General features: G+C 44.5%; 2 protein-coding genes and 1 long non-coding RNA gene across 5 annotated transcripts; all 3 read left to right on the top strand.

Annotated features, from left to right (window-relative positions):
• Window positions 1-139: 139 nt before the first annotated feature.
• On the top strand, window positions 140-2,855 carry LOC136521320 (type I inositol polyphosphate 5-phosphatase 10-like). Of its 2 annotated transcripts, none has more exons than XM_066515033.1 (8): window positions 140-322; window positions 404-455; window positions 610-709; window positions 818-922; window positions 1,004-1,843; window positions 1,939-2,047; window positions 2,173-2,321; window positions 2,407-2,855. In XM_066515033.1, exons 2-8 carry the CDS (start codon window positions 410-412, stop codon window positions 2,594-2,596), a joined length of 1,539 nt encoding a protein of 512 aa, XP_066371130.1. In that variant the 5' UTR covers window positions 140-322; window positions 404-409; the 3' UTR covers window positions 2,597-2,855. The 2 variants fall into 2 exon arrangements, with proteins under 2 accessions (XP_066371130.1, XP_066371132.1); XM_066515035.1 differs by having other exon boundaries at window positions 2,402-2,855.
• A 1,982-nt stretch (window positions 2,856-4,837) lies between these two features.
• LOC136521719 (uncharacterized) lies at window positions 4,838-8,652 on the top strand. 2 transcript variants are annotated; one of them, XM_066515490.1, is made up of 6 exons: window positions 4,838-5,160; window positions 5,374-5,969; window positions 6,099-6,185; window positions 6,406-6,679; window positions 7,289-7,610; window positions 7,730-8,652. In XM_066515490.1, the coding sequence occupies exons 1-4, from the start codon at window positions 4,939-4,941 to the stop codon at window positions 6,647-6,649; spliced, it is 1,149 nt and encodes a 382-aa protein (XP_066371587.1). In that variant the 5' UTR covers window positions 4,838-4,938; the 3' UTR covers window positions 6,650-6,679; window positions 7,289-7,610; window positions 7,730-8,652. The 2 variants fall into 2 exon arrangements, with proteins under 2 accessions (XP_066371587.1, XP_066371586.1); XM_066515489.1 differs by having other exon boundaries at window positions 7,702-8,647.
• A 906-nt stretch (window positions 8,653-9,558) lies between these two features.
• On the top strand, window positions 9,559-11,785 carry LOC136519427 (uncharacterized). The gene is made up of 4 exons (XR_010774910.1): window positions 9,559-9,809; window positions 10,242-10,363; window positions 11,073-11,494; window positions 11,573-11,785. It is a non-coding gene; the product is annotated as an uncharacterized lncRNA (long non-coding RNA).
• Window positions 11,786-15,700: the final 3,915 nt, after the last annotated feature.

Below are 15,700 nucleotides of genomic sequence, written 5' to 3'. Positions count from 1 at the left end.
GTCCCTTTTTTGACCTTTCGATTTTTTTTTAACTGGCCTTGAGAACAGGAGAGAGGAGGGAGAAAAAAGTTGACCGGGGTAAACGAACACATGCCCTGCTTTCCTGGGCATTTCAAGCAGCCTTTCACACAAGTACCGCCCAACCACCCATTACCCTCCGTTTCCCCTGCCCTTCTCCGTTCGTCTACCTCCCCACATTTCTCTCTCGAATAGCGTGGATGAGCAGAGCATCCTTCGCGTCAAACTCGGAGCGGCAGAAATGGCGGAAACCTTCGTGTTCCTTCTCAAGCAACACATCACGTGAACTACAACCAGGAGACAGGTAACGATCAGGTCCTCACGTCTTGCAAACAGGATTGTATTCTGCAATGTGCGTTTCTGATTGCACCGTTTGTGCTCACAGGGCGCCATGTCCAACGTCTTCGCCATGAAAGGGAGGGACCTGAATAGTGCAGGTTAGTAGCTTCTGTATATGTGAGCCGCTTGCATCGTCATTCAATTTCAGTTTTACAGCAATATGGCAAACAATTGGTTGGAATTGCCCATGAAATATTTTCAGAAAATTCGGGCACCACAGTGCAAATGTATAAAATTTTGCTGACGTTTCAGATCCACAGAGCTGCAATGCAGCACGGGCACGGTTGAAGAGCGCGAGCCTGCACTATGTGGATTTGCCCAATAGGCAGAAGGATGATACACGCCAGTACCCGTAATTACGATGTTCAATTGATTTAAACCTTATATGATGTTGATCAAATCATGTACTACTCCTACAAAAGATGATATGGCCATGACCCTAACTAATACATGGATGCAGGATGTTTGTTGCTACATGGAATGTTGGAGGAAAGACTCCGAGTAACAGGCTTAACCTGCAAGATTTTCTCCAGGTTGAAGAATCACCTGACATTTACGTCTTAGGGTACGGCCAAATTCCACATTTCGAAATGTTTCGTATAATTTGTGTTTGCATGTCTCTGAATTAATCTGACGCCACGAGTAGGTTTCAGGAGATAGTTCCCCTGACCGCCGGGAACGTGCTGGTGGTGGAGGACAACGAGCCGGCGTCCAGGTGGCTGGCTCTCATCCACCAGGCGCTGAACGAGCCCCAGGAGCAGCCCGACGACGACGACGACCCGCCACCGCCGGAGCCGCCGCCGCCTGCAGACGCCGGCCGGCACCATCATCACCGCCGTCGCGACTCCTCCCTCTTCTTCCAGACGCCGTCGCTCAAGGTGCTCAGCAACAGCTACCGCGTCGACAGCGCGCTCGTCAAGACGTGCAACTGCTCCGCCGAGCCGTCGTCCATGCGCCGCAGGGCGACGGAGATACGCGCGTCCGTGTACCGCGCCGAGGCCGAGGCCGAGGCCGAAGCGGCGGCGGCGTCCATGAGCGCCGCCGCCGGGGGCGGCGAGACATCCACCAGCGGGTGCAACGACACCGACGCAGCAGCAGACGACGCCGCCGGCGGCACGCCGGCGCACTGCGAGCCTGGCTGCGGCGGCATGAGCTACTGCCTGATCGGGAGCAAGCAGATGGTGGGGCTGTTCCTGTCGGTGTGGGTGAAGCGGGAGCTGGTGGAGCACATCGGCCACCTCCGCGTGGACTGCGTCGGCAGGGGCATCATGGGCTGGCTCGGCAACAAGGGCTGCATCGCCATCAGCATGACGCTGCATCGCACCAGCTTCTGCTTCGTCTGCAGCCACCTGGCCTCCGGCGAGAAGGAGGGCGACGAGGTGCGCCGCAACGCCGACGTCGCCGAGATCCTCAGGAGCGCGCACTTCCCGCGCGCGTGCAAGCTGCTGGCCAGCCATCGTGTCCCGGAAAAGATTCTTGACCACGAGTAATTAAGCTTTAGAACGAAAGCACCTATATATGAACCTTTTTTTTTCCACCACAATCTTGCAGTGCTAACGCAAATTCACAATGTTAAAACAGCCGGATGATATGGCTCGGTGATCTGAACTATCGAGTGTCGCTAAGCTACGAAGAGACAAGAACGTTGCTCGAGGAGAATGACTGGGACGAGCTTCTGAAGAAAGATCAGGTACGAACTGTCCACAGCAGTTTTGATCATCAGACACTGACGTCTCTCTGGTAATCGAGCGTGTGAAAACCTACTAGCTTGGCCAAATTTTCACCATAAACAGTTAAACACAACAATTTGTGCAGCTGATGATAGAGAGAGAAGCAGGAAGAGTGTTCAGTGGCTGGAACGAAGGCAAAATCTGCTTCGCGCCGACGTACAAGTACACGCACAACTCCGACGCGTACGCCGGCGAGACGGCCAAGTCCAAGAAGAAGCGGAGGACGCCGGCATGGTATTCGGTCGATCATCCCGATTCGACATTGTAATTCTTCAGCTCGATCACGATATGTTACCCAAGGACGTGCATGTCAGTGTAGGTGCGACCGGATACTGTGGCACGGCGACGGCATCGAGCAGCTGCAGTACTTGCGCGGCGAGTCCAGGTTCTCCGACCACCGGCCGGTCTGTGGCGTGTTCGCCGTCGAGGTGGACACCGACGACGGCAGCAAGATCAAGAGGGGGTACTACTCCGTGAACGCGCGGATGGGTCATGACAAGCCGGCGTAGACACGGCTAGCTTCTGCGAGCCCTCGTATAGTGGAATGCTGTGTGTAGGCAGAGAATTACTAGAGCGGTAAAGATTGTAGAGACCATTGTCCATTGATGGCAGCTGAAGTCTGAGGAGTATACATTGCCACTAGCAAGTCTTCTCTCTTGTGTAGATTCTATTTACAAAAATAGCAAGAGTACTGCCATATCATTGTGTCATAGGTTCTTCCTCATGGGCAGGGTGTGCAAGCCTGCAAAGACATGGTTAAAATTTGTGAGTTTGGAGAGAAGCATTTTCCTTTTCAAAAATAAATTGGATTGATAGACGTCTGCCTTCCTTCACCCCTTCTCTTCACTTTGGCTAATCTTACTTCTGACAGGGTTGTGTGAAGCTTGAGACAAAGGGCCCTCTGGTTTTAGATTTTCCGCTTAAATTTGCTCTCTATCAAAGCGTCCGTCCGGCCGGACGGGATGGACCCATCTGCCCCGCGCCTCGTACCTTGACTATACACGTATCATGACGATACACGTACGTTGCAAATGTATGTTTCAAATGTTTCAACTGTTTCAAACGTACGTTGCAAGTGTTTTATCTGGATGTTGCATATGTTGCACTGGCTATACACGTATGTTGCAAGTATATGTTTCAAATATTTCAGCTGTTTCAAACGTATGTTGCAAGTGTTTTATCTGGATGTTGCATATGTTGCAGTGCACATATATATATGTTGCAAACGTATGTTGTAATGTTTCATCTGTTTCAGACGTATGTTGCAACAAATGCTTTATGTTGTAAGTGTTTCATCGGCAGGCGCAGTAAAGGGGCGCAGGCGGGGTGGTCCCCTCAGGCGCAGCAATCCCCGCGTGCGCGCGCTAAGTGAAGCGTGCGCGCGCTAAGTGAAGCGGGCGCGGCAGCAGGCGCGGAACACAAATCTGTATCCATGGCCGTGGCAACAGGCGCGGAGCATGAAGCTGCATCCAGGGCGGGCAGCAAGCTTGGAGCACGAAACTGTATCTATGGGTAGACAGCAGGCGCGGAGCACGAGGCGAAGCAGAGCATGGTATCATTATTGAAAACTGGGGGGCAGCGGGCACGGGTCTGGATGTCCGGACGCTAGTCTCTCCATTTTAAGGTAAAAGAAAAAAAAACACATGTGAGCCTTTTTGTCATATATATATATATATATATATATATATATATAACTAATACCCTGTAACTGGCTACAAAATAACTTATTCTGTAGCCACTTTGAGCTACGATAATTACTATGTTAATTTACGAGATTATAGTAACTCCTTGCTAAGTGGTTTACTGTAACGTTATGGTAAATATCTTATATTATAGTAACCCAATTATCGTAAATATGTATTGACATTATCGTAAATTAGTATATAAAATTATCGTAAATGGAGGTGGCTACAGAATAACTTATTTTTTAGCTGGATATATATATATATATATATATATATATATATATATATATATATATATATATATATATATATATATATAGGGAGAGGCTATTCAGTAGACGGCTACAAAATAAGTTATTCTGTAGCCACCTCCATTTACTATAATTTTATATACTAATTTACCATAATATAAATACATATTTACGATAGTTGGGTTACTATAACACATGGGGATATTTACCATAACGTTATATTAAACCACTTAGTAAGGAGTTACTATAATCTCGTAAAATAACATAGTAATTATCGTAACTCAAAGTGGCTACAGAATAAGTTATTCTGTAGCCAGCTACAGGATAGTACTTCTATATATATATATATATAGAACTACTATTCTGTAGCTGGTCATAGAATAACTTATTCTGTAGCCACTTTGAGTTACGATAATTACTATGTTAATTTACGAGATTTACAGTAACTCCTTACTAAGTGGTTTACTATAACGTTATGGTAAATATTCCCATGTGTTATAGTAACCCAACTATCGTAAATATGTATTGACATTATGGTAAATTAGTATATAAAATTATGGTAAATAGAGGTGACTACAGAATAACTTATTTTGTAGCCGGCTGCTGAATAGTCTCTCCCTATATATATATATATATATATATATATATATATATATATATATATATATATATATATATATATATATATAGCTTTCCATCTCAATCGTCCATCGGCTACTTCCAGCGATTGCCGTCTGATTGTCACGTCCCGGTCAAAAGTCAACTTCCAGTTACTGCGAATGCTGAGTCATCATAAATAAAGAAGCAAGCAAGCAACCGCCCGTCCATGGTCCATGGCCGGCGGCGACTACACCCAAACCCCGACGCAGCCCTTACCCCCATCCCATCCCCCTCCCGGTCTCCACGCCGGCGACGATGGCGACTTGGCCCAACCCAGCCGTTCCGCTCCTCCTCGTCGCGGCGCTGCTCGCGTTCGGGGACTGGCTCTCCACGCCCTCTTGCTCGGGGGGGCCGCCTGCCGCCCACGGTTCCGGGGACCTCAGGGCCATGATGGTCGCCGACCTGATGCTCCTCGGGTCGGATGGGTCCTTCGCTGACCGCCACTTCCGCGACCACGTCATGTCCAAGTTCTTCGCTGTGAGTGATTGAATTCAGATGCCAGCGGGTGTCCCGAATTTTCGCGAAATTTTGACGGATATCTTGAAATGTTAGACTTCGCACACGTTAGACGGGCTAATGCAGTTGCGAATTCGCTGTTCTGGGGTGCTAAAAATAGTGGAGTTGCTCGTTTTCTTGTGATTTCAGTGTTACTTGTTAGATTTGATTTGCGATGTTATGCCTTTTTTCCAGAACTCTATTCAAAGATTGAAGCCGGATATGATCGTAGTCCTTGGGGACATCTCAGCAAGAGGTTCAGAATCAACAGAGGCCAAATGGATTTCTGTTATCGAACAGTTCGAGGGGATATTGGGACCTTACTCCACTCTTCCTCTTCATATTGTTTTGGGTGATAAAGATGTCGGCACTTGTGCGAATTTGGAGGGTAAATTCGTCCGCCGCAGGGCCAAACATTTGCCGGGGTTGGATTCAAGTGGATGTGGCTCTTTTGATATTAGTAACGTAAGTTTCGTGTCACTAAATGCGGTTGCACTGCTCTGTAGCGACAATGCGTTGCGGTTCAGCATTGAGAAGGTTATGGAGAGGGAGAACCATCATATCCAAAGGGAAAGGGTTTATGAAGCAGAATGTAACCCTTTAGGGTGTGAAAGAAGTGAAAATTTCGCTGACATTAGTTGGAGGCACACCAACATGGAATCAGGGTCAGGTCCTGTTGTTTTGCTCCATTTTCCATTGGATAAGTTCGATGGAGAAGTTACTGGTGTTCCCACATTTTCAGACGCTGTTGTATCCGATCATTCATTAGCTGACTCAAGCTCAAAACTAAGGTAAATCATCAATATCATGTATTTTATAAGTAGAATCTTTAGTCCTGTACTGCTGTATTATGTTAATGTTGTTTTGAAGACTGGAATTGGTGTGATATGGACTGTGACATACTACTTGAAACCATGCAGTGGAGCTAATGGCAGGAGGTTATACGATCACTTGCATACTCTTCCTGCGAATTCAACACAATATATCCTTCAGGCACTTAAACTAAGGTGAGCCCTCTGTATTGGTAAATGGCCTTCTTTTTGCACCTAAAATGTGTATAGCTTTGTATTGAATTATCTGTTATAGTTGGCTGTTCTTTTTGTTATACTGTCTGGCTATTGTCATCGTGTTATGTGTAAAGTTATTTTCAAATTATTGTTCATGAAAATTCTGTTTTGCTTTCTTTAGAATGGTAATTGAAGTCCTAATGTCATTTTTTTTCTGCAGGATTATATTTAATGCTCATGCTGGTAGCTTCTCTGTCTTTGTCCATGCTGATGGTACACGTGAAGTAACAGTGCCAGCTATGACATGGAAGACAAGAGGAGTTCCTGGTTTTGTCATTGCTACATTTGATACTAAAGGGTCTGTGACTCTGAGATGCTGTTGGTTAGCTAGAGAATGGCATGTAATTGTGGTATATTTAGCATTCTTGTGCCTGACAGCCCTTGCAATAAGATGGTCACATTAATATGAATGAAAAGTCAAATGTTAATCCAAGGTATCTGTGGTGCTTATATCACTTTTATATTTATTGGCTTCACATAGTTGGTTTACTCCATAAATTTTTGCCACTTCTGGCTTTTATTGCTGTCACTACCATCTGATTAATTTTTAGACCAATTTGAATGTCATATCCTGAGATCTCGATACGCAACCTTAGAACTAGAAGCTTCTTGATTTGTTTGTTGGCCTTTTATCCTCTGTGTCCAGCAAGTGCATGAAAGCAAGATTTTGAGTGCCTTTTGTCCATGGGCACTTTGGTTTTACTAATGAACCAGTGTGCTTGCTGGTGATTTATAGACTGTGTAGTTCATGTGCCATGGTATCCTACTCCTGGAAATTAAGATATATTTCAGTCCAGTAACTCATAGTATACCAAGCTTCTTAAGGTAGTTTATTTGGTATGAAATCACTATGCACAGTCTGATAGCTAGTGTTAAGAACCTGAGCATACACCAGCACTGCTTTTCTATGAACAAATAGTTAGTGAGGTGTGCATGAGTTTTTTGTAACATCCCCTTTGTGTCATATGTTTATCAGACATACCAGAGTAACTTTACTGTCTCAAACAAGATTCTATTTAAGCTTCTTTCTTGTGATTCTGTAGGTCAATATTGATGACTAGCACATTTGGATTCAGTACGATAGGTATGACGCATGATGAGAATTATTCACAAGGAGCGTAATATGTTAGCAGGCTTGCTCTAGGACCTAATGGTACCAAATTCAGTCTGTGAAACTTGCTGATAAACAGCAGCATATTGATGGTGGTCGACACATGCAGTAGCACCAAGCGCAGTGGCCTCTTGGTGCTGCTTGGCCAGAGCACCAAGTCAGCCTCTCTGCCTGTTCAGGCTACAACTTTGAAGCAGTTTGTGGAGCCTGTGGCACTATCTGACTGATCATATTCATTGCAGTTTTCTGGAGTGGTAAGCACCATCAAATTACTTATTTGTTAATCTCAACAGCTGAACAACAATATGTCAAACAACAGCATAACCATAACCATTCACTACTTAGCCAGGGGATCCTGGCACTGCATCTCCAGTATTGGCGTACCGCTCATCTCCACTCGGCATTGAGGACATATGCAGGTTTTTGTCAGCAACACTTGCTTCCTGACAGTTTTCCAGTCCAATTCTCCAGTATGTGTTGAAATGATTAGTGTATTCCGTGAAAGTTCCATCTCGGGTAACTATATGCCTGCAAGGGCATAAGTTGCCCTTTATGCCCGGATACAAACAGTGTATTAATTACTTCACTTGCTACGAACATCGAATGCTCTGCTTCCCATCTCTGAAGATGTGTATGCTGGGTGTCTCCCTCTGTCTGCTCGTTATTGCATCCGCACTGCTCACACAAACCGACTGCCACTGTTACCATAGCCCGGCACCCCAGCCCTAATTCACAAGATTTGAATCCTGCAGCAGTAAATCAGGATATCTTGAGTTTATGTGGTGGGAAGGGCCACTTGTTCTAGATGTGAATTTCCTCCATGTGCATGGTCAGGATTGTCTAGATGCATAGCTGGCACTTTAGGCTGTTCGGCTGGTATTAAAGCCGGCTGAAACTGTTTTGTTGTGAGAGAAAAATACTGTAGATTCTAACTGATAAGCCAGCTGATAAGTTCAAACGAACAGGGGACAAGGTTAAGTTTGAACTGATGCATATCTGGAAGACTGGATTACAGGAACTGTATATTTTCCTATCCTGTATCAGCAATATTATATCATTTTTGTCATTTATGAACTATCCAATTTGGGCAAAACCTTGTATTCAGATCTGATCTAATTACAAGTGCATACATGTATTATGCTTACTAACTTCGATTGTTTTGCAAAAAAAAATTATTGGGTGTACATGTATACACCCATGTCTTTACTGGATCCGCCCTTGTCGGATACCGGGAACCAGAGATTTTCCTCCCTTTCTGGGAAATCTCCTCGCCTAGTATCAATGCCATGGTGATGATTTGCATGGAACCTTAACATTCGATATGATATCGAACTGTTGAGATAAAAGATGTTCTCAGGGGAGTAAATTCTAACCATTTATACAGTTCAGTACTTGAGTTCACTTACAAGTTGCAACTGAACACGAGATTTTCTAGGCCTCATTACTTGGCCCTCTATACAGAAGTCTGGAACTCAAAATAGAACTGTATTCAGCCATGTAAATTTTAGGAATGCAAGCGGGCCCGCCTGCGGGCGCCTACCACACCACGGCAACGACTGCATGCGAAAATTGTCCGTCCTGCAGGAGCCCGCAAGCATAATTTAGTTGTCTGCATTTCCCTGCCAGGCTTTGCAGGAGAACGTAAGCAGGACTGCGGGCGTCTGCCACAGCCTGCGTCGCTTGGTACCGCCGTTTGCCTCGGGCTGCTGGCCGCTGCCAATGCTCTTGGAGTCGGAGAGGTCATCAGGTGTCTCACGCAAGCGCTCGCAACTAGTCCTAATCGCCCCTCGCCCGCCCGCCGATTCTGCCCATGCATGGTGGCATCGCGGTCGCGGTCGCGGTCGCAGGCAGCAGCAGCTAATGAAGCAGCCAAGCAGGCCATGTGAACAAGGATGGTGCAGACTGAACATTCACTCGCTCTTTCCAGTTACCAGGTCTGCATGCATCCTCCACTAGCTAGTTTAAGTGGAAATTCCGGAGCCTAAGCCAGACGCCCAAAGTTTTTACAGTCAAGTCAAGGCTGCAGTGCGCGCACTTGACTGTGTAAAGGAATCTGGAGCGGGTGCCCACAGGACACACAGCGCAGGCGGCTAGGCGAGAGCGATGGCCGGCGCCCTTTATGCTGTGCAAACTGACTAGTTGCTGTGATGCAAGAAGAAGCATCCATGAAAGGCAGGGGCAGCTGGGCCATGGGGTGTATGCGTCAACGGAACGAGGATGGGAAGCACTAGGTGTGGCTGCCCATGGGGACACAGCGTTCCAAAGCGTCGCCGCCCAAGTGAATAAGAAGGGATGCGACGCAGGTGGGATGCAGGTAAGCGGGCTTTGCAGGTTTAGCCCGTTAAGTCCAACAGGCTTTGATGGCCACCACTGTTTCAACCTGCTAAGCAAGTGCAGACGTCCGCATGGATCAGCGAGGGTACTTTTTTCAGGCGGGCCCTAGCAGGCAGCAGGTATGCCTGTGCCCCTTTGCATCCCTAGTAAATTTGAATTTGCTATCATGCATTATTTAGAAAGAAATCGATATAAACAGGTCATGATGTTGTAAACTTGCTAGGTGACAATGCTCCTATCTAATGTTGGTAAAAAAAAGAAGCAGCTTTAGCTATAAAATAGAACTGTCATACTTGTTAAGAAGCTGTGTCCTATCACCTATGCAACCTTCACTGCAGAAATTTGGTAGAGCTTCTGTTGACAAAAGATTGTTGATTACCAGATTGCATCATGAAATAAATGCTCTAATTACTGAGTAATAGGCATACATTGTTCCGACTTTGCTGTCTGAAAGAAACAGTTGACAGCTACAATTACCTCCTTGTACTGATGAGGACCTTATTACAGTGCTCATGTAGTCTTACTCTTCTTTTCATATATATTTGTAGCAGAAATGGTGAGAATTAGTGTGGTTAATGATGCCTTAAGAGCATGCACAATGCTGAGAAGTGTGGCAAGTGACAAATGATGATCATGCCTTCATCAATGTTCATCATCGTCATACAAAAGCATGGTAAATTTTTTATCATTAGGGCCTATTTGGTACTTGGTAGGGATCCAGATTCTCACAGAAACATTTTGGATCCAGATTGTTTTTTTTTCTTCTAAAAACGATTCTCTGTTGAAACAGAATCACTTGCTCAATTTGTTTAGCTATCTATCCTGATTCTCCCCGAAATGACTAGAATCAGTGCAAAGCACCCTTTTGGGTGATTCTCCTTCCTAATGTTAAAATGAGAAATGTTTCTAGGTGATTCAGGGTGAAATGTTCTGATTTTTCAGCGTTTGGTAGAGATTCAGGTGATTCTGCCCAGAATCAGAAATGTCTCACCCATCCAAACGGGCTCTTAATCAAATATGTGCCTACTTTTTGGTGGTCAAAATGTAAAACTATGATAGGCCTGTTTCTAGCTCTCCATGAGTGATGGTGTTGCTCTTTTTACTGCAGGATACATTTTTTAGTCAAAATGTAAAACTATGATAGGCCTGTTTGTTGATGGTCACCTCAAAGTTAAGAAGTTGTTGAACTCAACGGTAGACTGAACAAATGTGGCGTGGTCAGCCCGTGTTTTGATGTTAGTGTTAAGGAAATTGATTCCTGGGCCGCGAGGCTGTTTCCTTCACGTCAGATTAGTTAACTAACAGCTTATGTGCAAACATCACTTATCTAATGCATCTTAATCGAACCAAGTTTCCTGAGAACTTCATTTTCCGTTTTGCAGTTTGGGCACATCGTTTTACCACCTCTGATTGCATCATGGACGAGGAGAAAGAATGTGGGAGGGAAGGTCCTTGGCTTCTTTTACTAGGCCTAGGAAAATCTCTTATCCAGTTGTGAGATCATCGCCATAACTGTTTGAGTTAAAGATCATAGTTTCATAGCTGAGTAGAGTTTAAACTGGCAGAGAACACCCATGGCATTTTTTGAAAGAATGAGAACACCCATGACTGCATTGCCTCGTTCTGGATTCTGTTGACCCAAGGGTCATTGAGTTGCTGCTCTCTTTTTGGCTGTTGCGTCAGGAACTCAGGATGTAATCTGCTTGTGTACCATGGTATTCTTGCTATGAAGCTTGGTTCTTCGATAAACTCTGAAAAAACTCTCAAGGCTGGGTACTGTACCTTGCTGCACAAAGGCCGCATGGTGAGTGTTGTTGCTTGTAACAGATCATTTACTTTAAGCTATGCAGTAGAATCCTAAGGGGTTCTGTTTGTTTTTGAGACTGCATGCAGCACCGGTGGAGACGGTCAGGAGCTCATGTAAACAAAAATAAATTGCTGAGGCAACAGCTGGCTGACCATAACGGATGGATTGTCCCTGTTGATGAGGTTTGGTTCTACCTGTACTCCCTGAGGCCTGAGTCCCCGCGACTCGCGAATCAAGCAGCTGTAGTGTCTGGTATTGTTCATTGTTCAACATTGTATAATGTATATATCACCGAAATTACATGAAAATCCTTCGGTTCTTTTCGTATGTACGAACCAAGGTGGCAGGTCGACGAGGCCTATCGCATTAGGTCAAGTCCACTGTGCTCGGATACTCCACTAGTAATGACCTGTGAGATGTGACTGTGAGTTGTGACTGATCTGATGGTGACAAACCGGTGTTCGTCAATGACTCGATGTGTCTGCTCTTTCCTGTGCCGTTTCGTCAAGGGTTTTTGTTACCAAGAGGAAGAATCCTTGTAGATGGGGCAGGAGACTTTGTGGCGAAGATGTGAGTGTGATTCGTACAAAAGCTTATGCCCCCTTTGGTTCCGGATAGCATTTTGTAATCCGGCAAAAAAATCCAGATAGCAATCCAAACGGGCGAGCTTTCTAGCGGACTCTGGGTATCTGTCTCGAAATCCTAGGCTATAATCCAATATCCTATGGGGAGGAGCTTCTGGGAGATTATATCCCAAGAAAGACAATATTGCCCATGAGATGTGACAGCCAAATGAAAAGAAAAGTAAAAAGAGCCAAGGGCATCTTCGACATTTTGCTGCATAACAAATCCACTATCCAAGAGTACAATCTGGGATCCAAACAAAACTGATTATCAATATCCAGAATCTAGATTTTCAAAATTAGTATCTATAATCTGGCTTCTCATAATCCTTTGATGATCCAAACGGGCCCTTAGTCTTCTCTTCAGTCTCCACTTATCTCTCTTGTAGCTTATGATGATCCATTCCATTGAGTCAGGCCCTGAGAAATGCTTTGTATGCGATAAACACGAAACCACTGATCACATACTCTTTCAATGTCCCATTGCTGTCTTCCTCTGGTCCTTCACGAGGGACTGCCTGGGATGGTCGATGTCACCAACCAGCTGCTCCACTCTGTTTTTAGAGATTGTGGAAAGATGTCGAGGTAAGAAGCAGATGGTAACGCTATTCCTATGTGCAGGTGCGTTATGGTCGATGTGGAAGTCCCGCAACGATGTGGTGTTCAACAAGAAAGTCATGACAACGCCGGTGGCGCTGATATACAAGACTCTGATGCTATCTAAAACCTGGCGCCCTCTCCTCAAGCCGAAGATGAAACCAATGGTGGAAGACATGATAAATCTGATCTCAGCGAATGCGTCTACTGCTGTGTAATTTGTCTCCTCTCCGGGGCTTCTAGTTCAGGTCGTTCTGCTAGATATGGTTGAGATAGTAGTAGTATGCTGAGAGCTGCTGAGCGTTGAGAGCTTTTGTTGAGTTTTTCCTTGAGTCGAGTTTGTTTTTCAAGTTGTTCAAATGCTGTCATTGTAAGCTGGAGGCCCCAGCACCGGAGGTGCTCGTTACGCTTTTTAATAAAGCTAGGTGGATATCTTTGGTTTAAAAATGATGATCCATTGCTTCTCATGATCATATTGTAACTGATGATCAAGACAACTTTGCACATTACTCGAGAAGTCGACACCTAGACCGCTGATGGCTTTATTTCCACACATTCTTATTGACTGTATATTTGGTCAAGTGAAACCTATTAATTTTTTTTAAAAAAAAACATAGGACTGTCTCCTCCCTTTGGTGAAAGAAAAACTATCTCTAGTATCAAACTCCAGTTCGAGAGAAAACAAGAATTAGTACGAAGCTTAGTGCACTTTTGCTCCTAAAAAGGGTAATTGGTTATCAGGAGGCTTATAGAACTTAGGAGTACTAATAAGAGCATCTCTAACTAGGGCTACGGGCGGCTCGTTTACGAGCTCGAGCTAGCTCGTTAAGCTCGCGTGCTAGGTATAAAAAAATACACAAAATATAATATTTGTATTTATCTAAAACTTGAGAATAATAATAATACAAAAGTAACACATTTAACAACCTTAAATCGAACAAAATATTCATATGTGCTAACATATATATACAAGTATAATAGTATATATATTATATAGTATTACATCACACATCCATGGTCCATACTCCATACCATACATAATGCGTCCATAAGTATCCATACATCCATTAAAAACAAAATGATAAAGTTATACTAATTCCAAGTTTATAGAGTCTAGACCAATCATCAACCAATTATAAAGTGCAAGACATGAAGTAATACAAAACTAATATAAGTTATGACGCTTTTTTTTCTGGAAGCGTGGCTCGTTTGGCTCGTGAGCTGGCTCGAATTGGCTTGTTATAGCTAACGAGCTAAAATCTTGGCTCCGCTCGGCTTGTTATCATAACAAGCCGAGTTGAGCCGAGCCAGTCACGAGCTGAGCAAGCTAACGAGCTTTGAGTTTTTCGTCCAGCCTTATCTCTAACAATTTTGTAAACCTACTGGTTTTTTAGTAAAAAGAAAAAGAAAACCTTCCTCTAATCAAAACACTTGCGGTCGCCTGATCACCGCCACTGCCGGGAGGTTCTCCGACCATTATTCTCAGTTGAGAATAATGGGATATAGAGCTGGTAGTGAAGATTCTATTTTGTAGGTTAAGCTATGAGTTAGGGCTCCGAGATAGCCGACAACGATCGGCCATGGATGCGAGGCCACCGCTGCCGCCGCTTGGAGGTTCGCTGAAATTGGATTTGCCATCACTATTTTTAGATTTGAGAATACTGGTAGATAGAGTAGGCAATGAAAGTTCTGTTTTGTTTGTAGAGTAGACAATGGAGAGTTTTGTAGGTTCTTGATGTGAGTTAGTGTAACGCCCCAGCCCAGAAAAACTGCTTAGATTCACTTTAAGCATTGAATGGACCATATCTACTAATTAACTCACTTGCGCTTTCGTCCTCGCTTCCCGCAAAAAGTTCGAACTAGAGTTCTTTAACTTCCCAAGACTGAGACCTTTAAGCTGGTTCGGTTGCCTCCAGGTTCCGATGTGGCACTAATTCCCATAGCTACAGCGCTCCACGAAGCTACAGCAACTCGCATCCCCCTAGCGCTACAGTGCTCGGTATTCAACCCAGCCCACCATCAGACCGGCCCAACTTTTGGCCCATTGGCGGGATCTCACAGTTAGGTGCAAACATGACTAGCTTTGTGCAGCCGGCGGCGGGGCGTGGCAGAGGTGGTGATAACAAATCTTCAAGCGAACTATTATTATTTTATTATTTATAGGAGTAAATTATTGAAAACTATATTATTATTTAGGTACTTAGTAAAAATTAGTATCTAGAAAAAGTCAGAACGACTTACAATTTCGAACGGAGGGAGTAACTTCCTATTTCAGTTTGTAGGAAAGTTATTAATTTCAAGGGACCAAAGAGAACTGGGTGCTACACTTTAGGAGCACTTTTGGGGGTTTTGTAATGTCCTATAAACTTCGGAACCTAGCCACTCCGATGCACCACTACTAATTTCAATAACCTGATTCTATTATGGCTCTCTAAAGGCATTAGACGAATTGTTGTGTCCAATAAATCAAATTCTAATGAAAGGGCACCGTACCGCAACGATAAACAAAAAAACCCAAGGAATTGTCTGCTGCACCGCACACATGATTGTTAGTCGACATTTTCGCTATGTAACTGGTGGGGTTATATACAGAGCAAACAAGCAAAGTAAACGTCCCATTGCTCTGCACTGCAGGGTTGTGCAGAAGTGTCAGTAAAGAGTTCTAAAACTTCTGAAGTCATATAGGGTCGTTCTCAACTTCTTCTCTCTCTTTTTTTTTTAAAAAAAGTTGTTTTCACCTTCAAGAGAAGACAAAGAAACACTGACCTGCATACTCTTCGGTAACCACTCTGATCCTAATCTATCCGACGCCAATCCGAGCTGGCATCATCATGCGTACCATGCCTTCCATCTCGATGCATGCATTGCCCCTAACCGATGGAACCGGAAGAATCTCTGTGAATGGTAAACGCTTTGATCCAACAACTGCATGCATCAATACATGCCCCCATCCCATTCATGCAAGCCAAGATGCAACTAACGG

This window comes from Miscanthus floridulus, chromosome 18 (genome assembly GCF_019320115.1).
Source record: "Miscanthus floridulus cultivar M001 chromosome 18, ASM1932011v1, whole genome shotgun sequence".
In the NCBI taxonomy this organism is placed as follows: Eukaryota; Viridiplantae; Streptophyta; class Magnoliopsida; order Poales; family Poaceae; genus Miscanthus; species Miscanthus floridulus.
This window is presented reverse-complemented; position numbering and strand designations above follow the sequence as displayed.

Coding starts and splice junctions, on each gene's coding strand:
- LOC136521320 (XM_066515033.1), top strand. CDS start 410: ATGTCCAACGTCTTCGCCATGAAAGGGAGGGACCTGAATAGTGCAG. Junction 1,844..1,938: donor GAAAAGATTCTTGACCACGA/GTAATTAAGCTT, acceptor ATGTTAAAACAG/CCGGATGATATGGCTCGGTG. Junction 2,048..2,172: donor AGCTTCTGAAGAAAGATCAG/GTACGAACTGTC, acceptor CAATTTGTGCAG/CTGATGATAGAGAGAGAAGC.
- LOC136521719 (XM_066515490.1), top strand. CDS start 4,939: ATGGCGACTTGGCCCAACCCAGCCGTTCCGCTCCTCCTCGTCGCGGCG. Junction 5,161..5,373: donor TCATGTCCAAGTTCTTCGCT/GTGAGTGATTGA, acceptor CCTTTTTTCCAG/AACTCTATTCAAAGATTGAA. Junction 6,186..6,405: donor CTTCAGGCACTTAAACTAAG/GTGAGCCCTCTG, acceptor TTTTTTCTGCAG/GATTATATTTAATGCTCATG.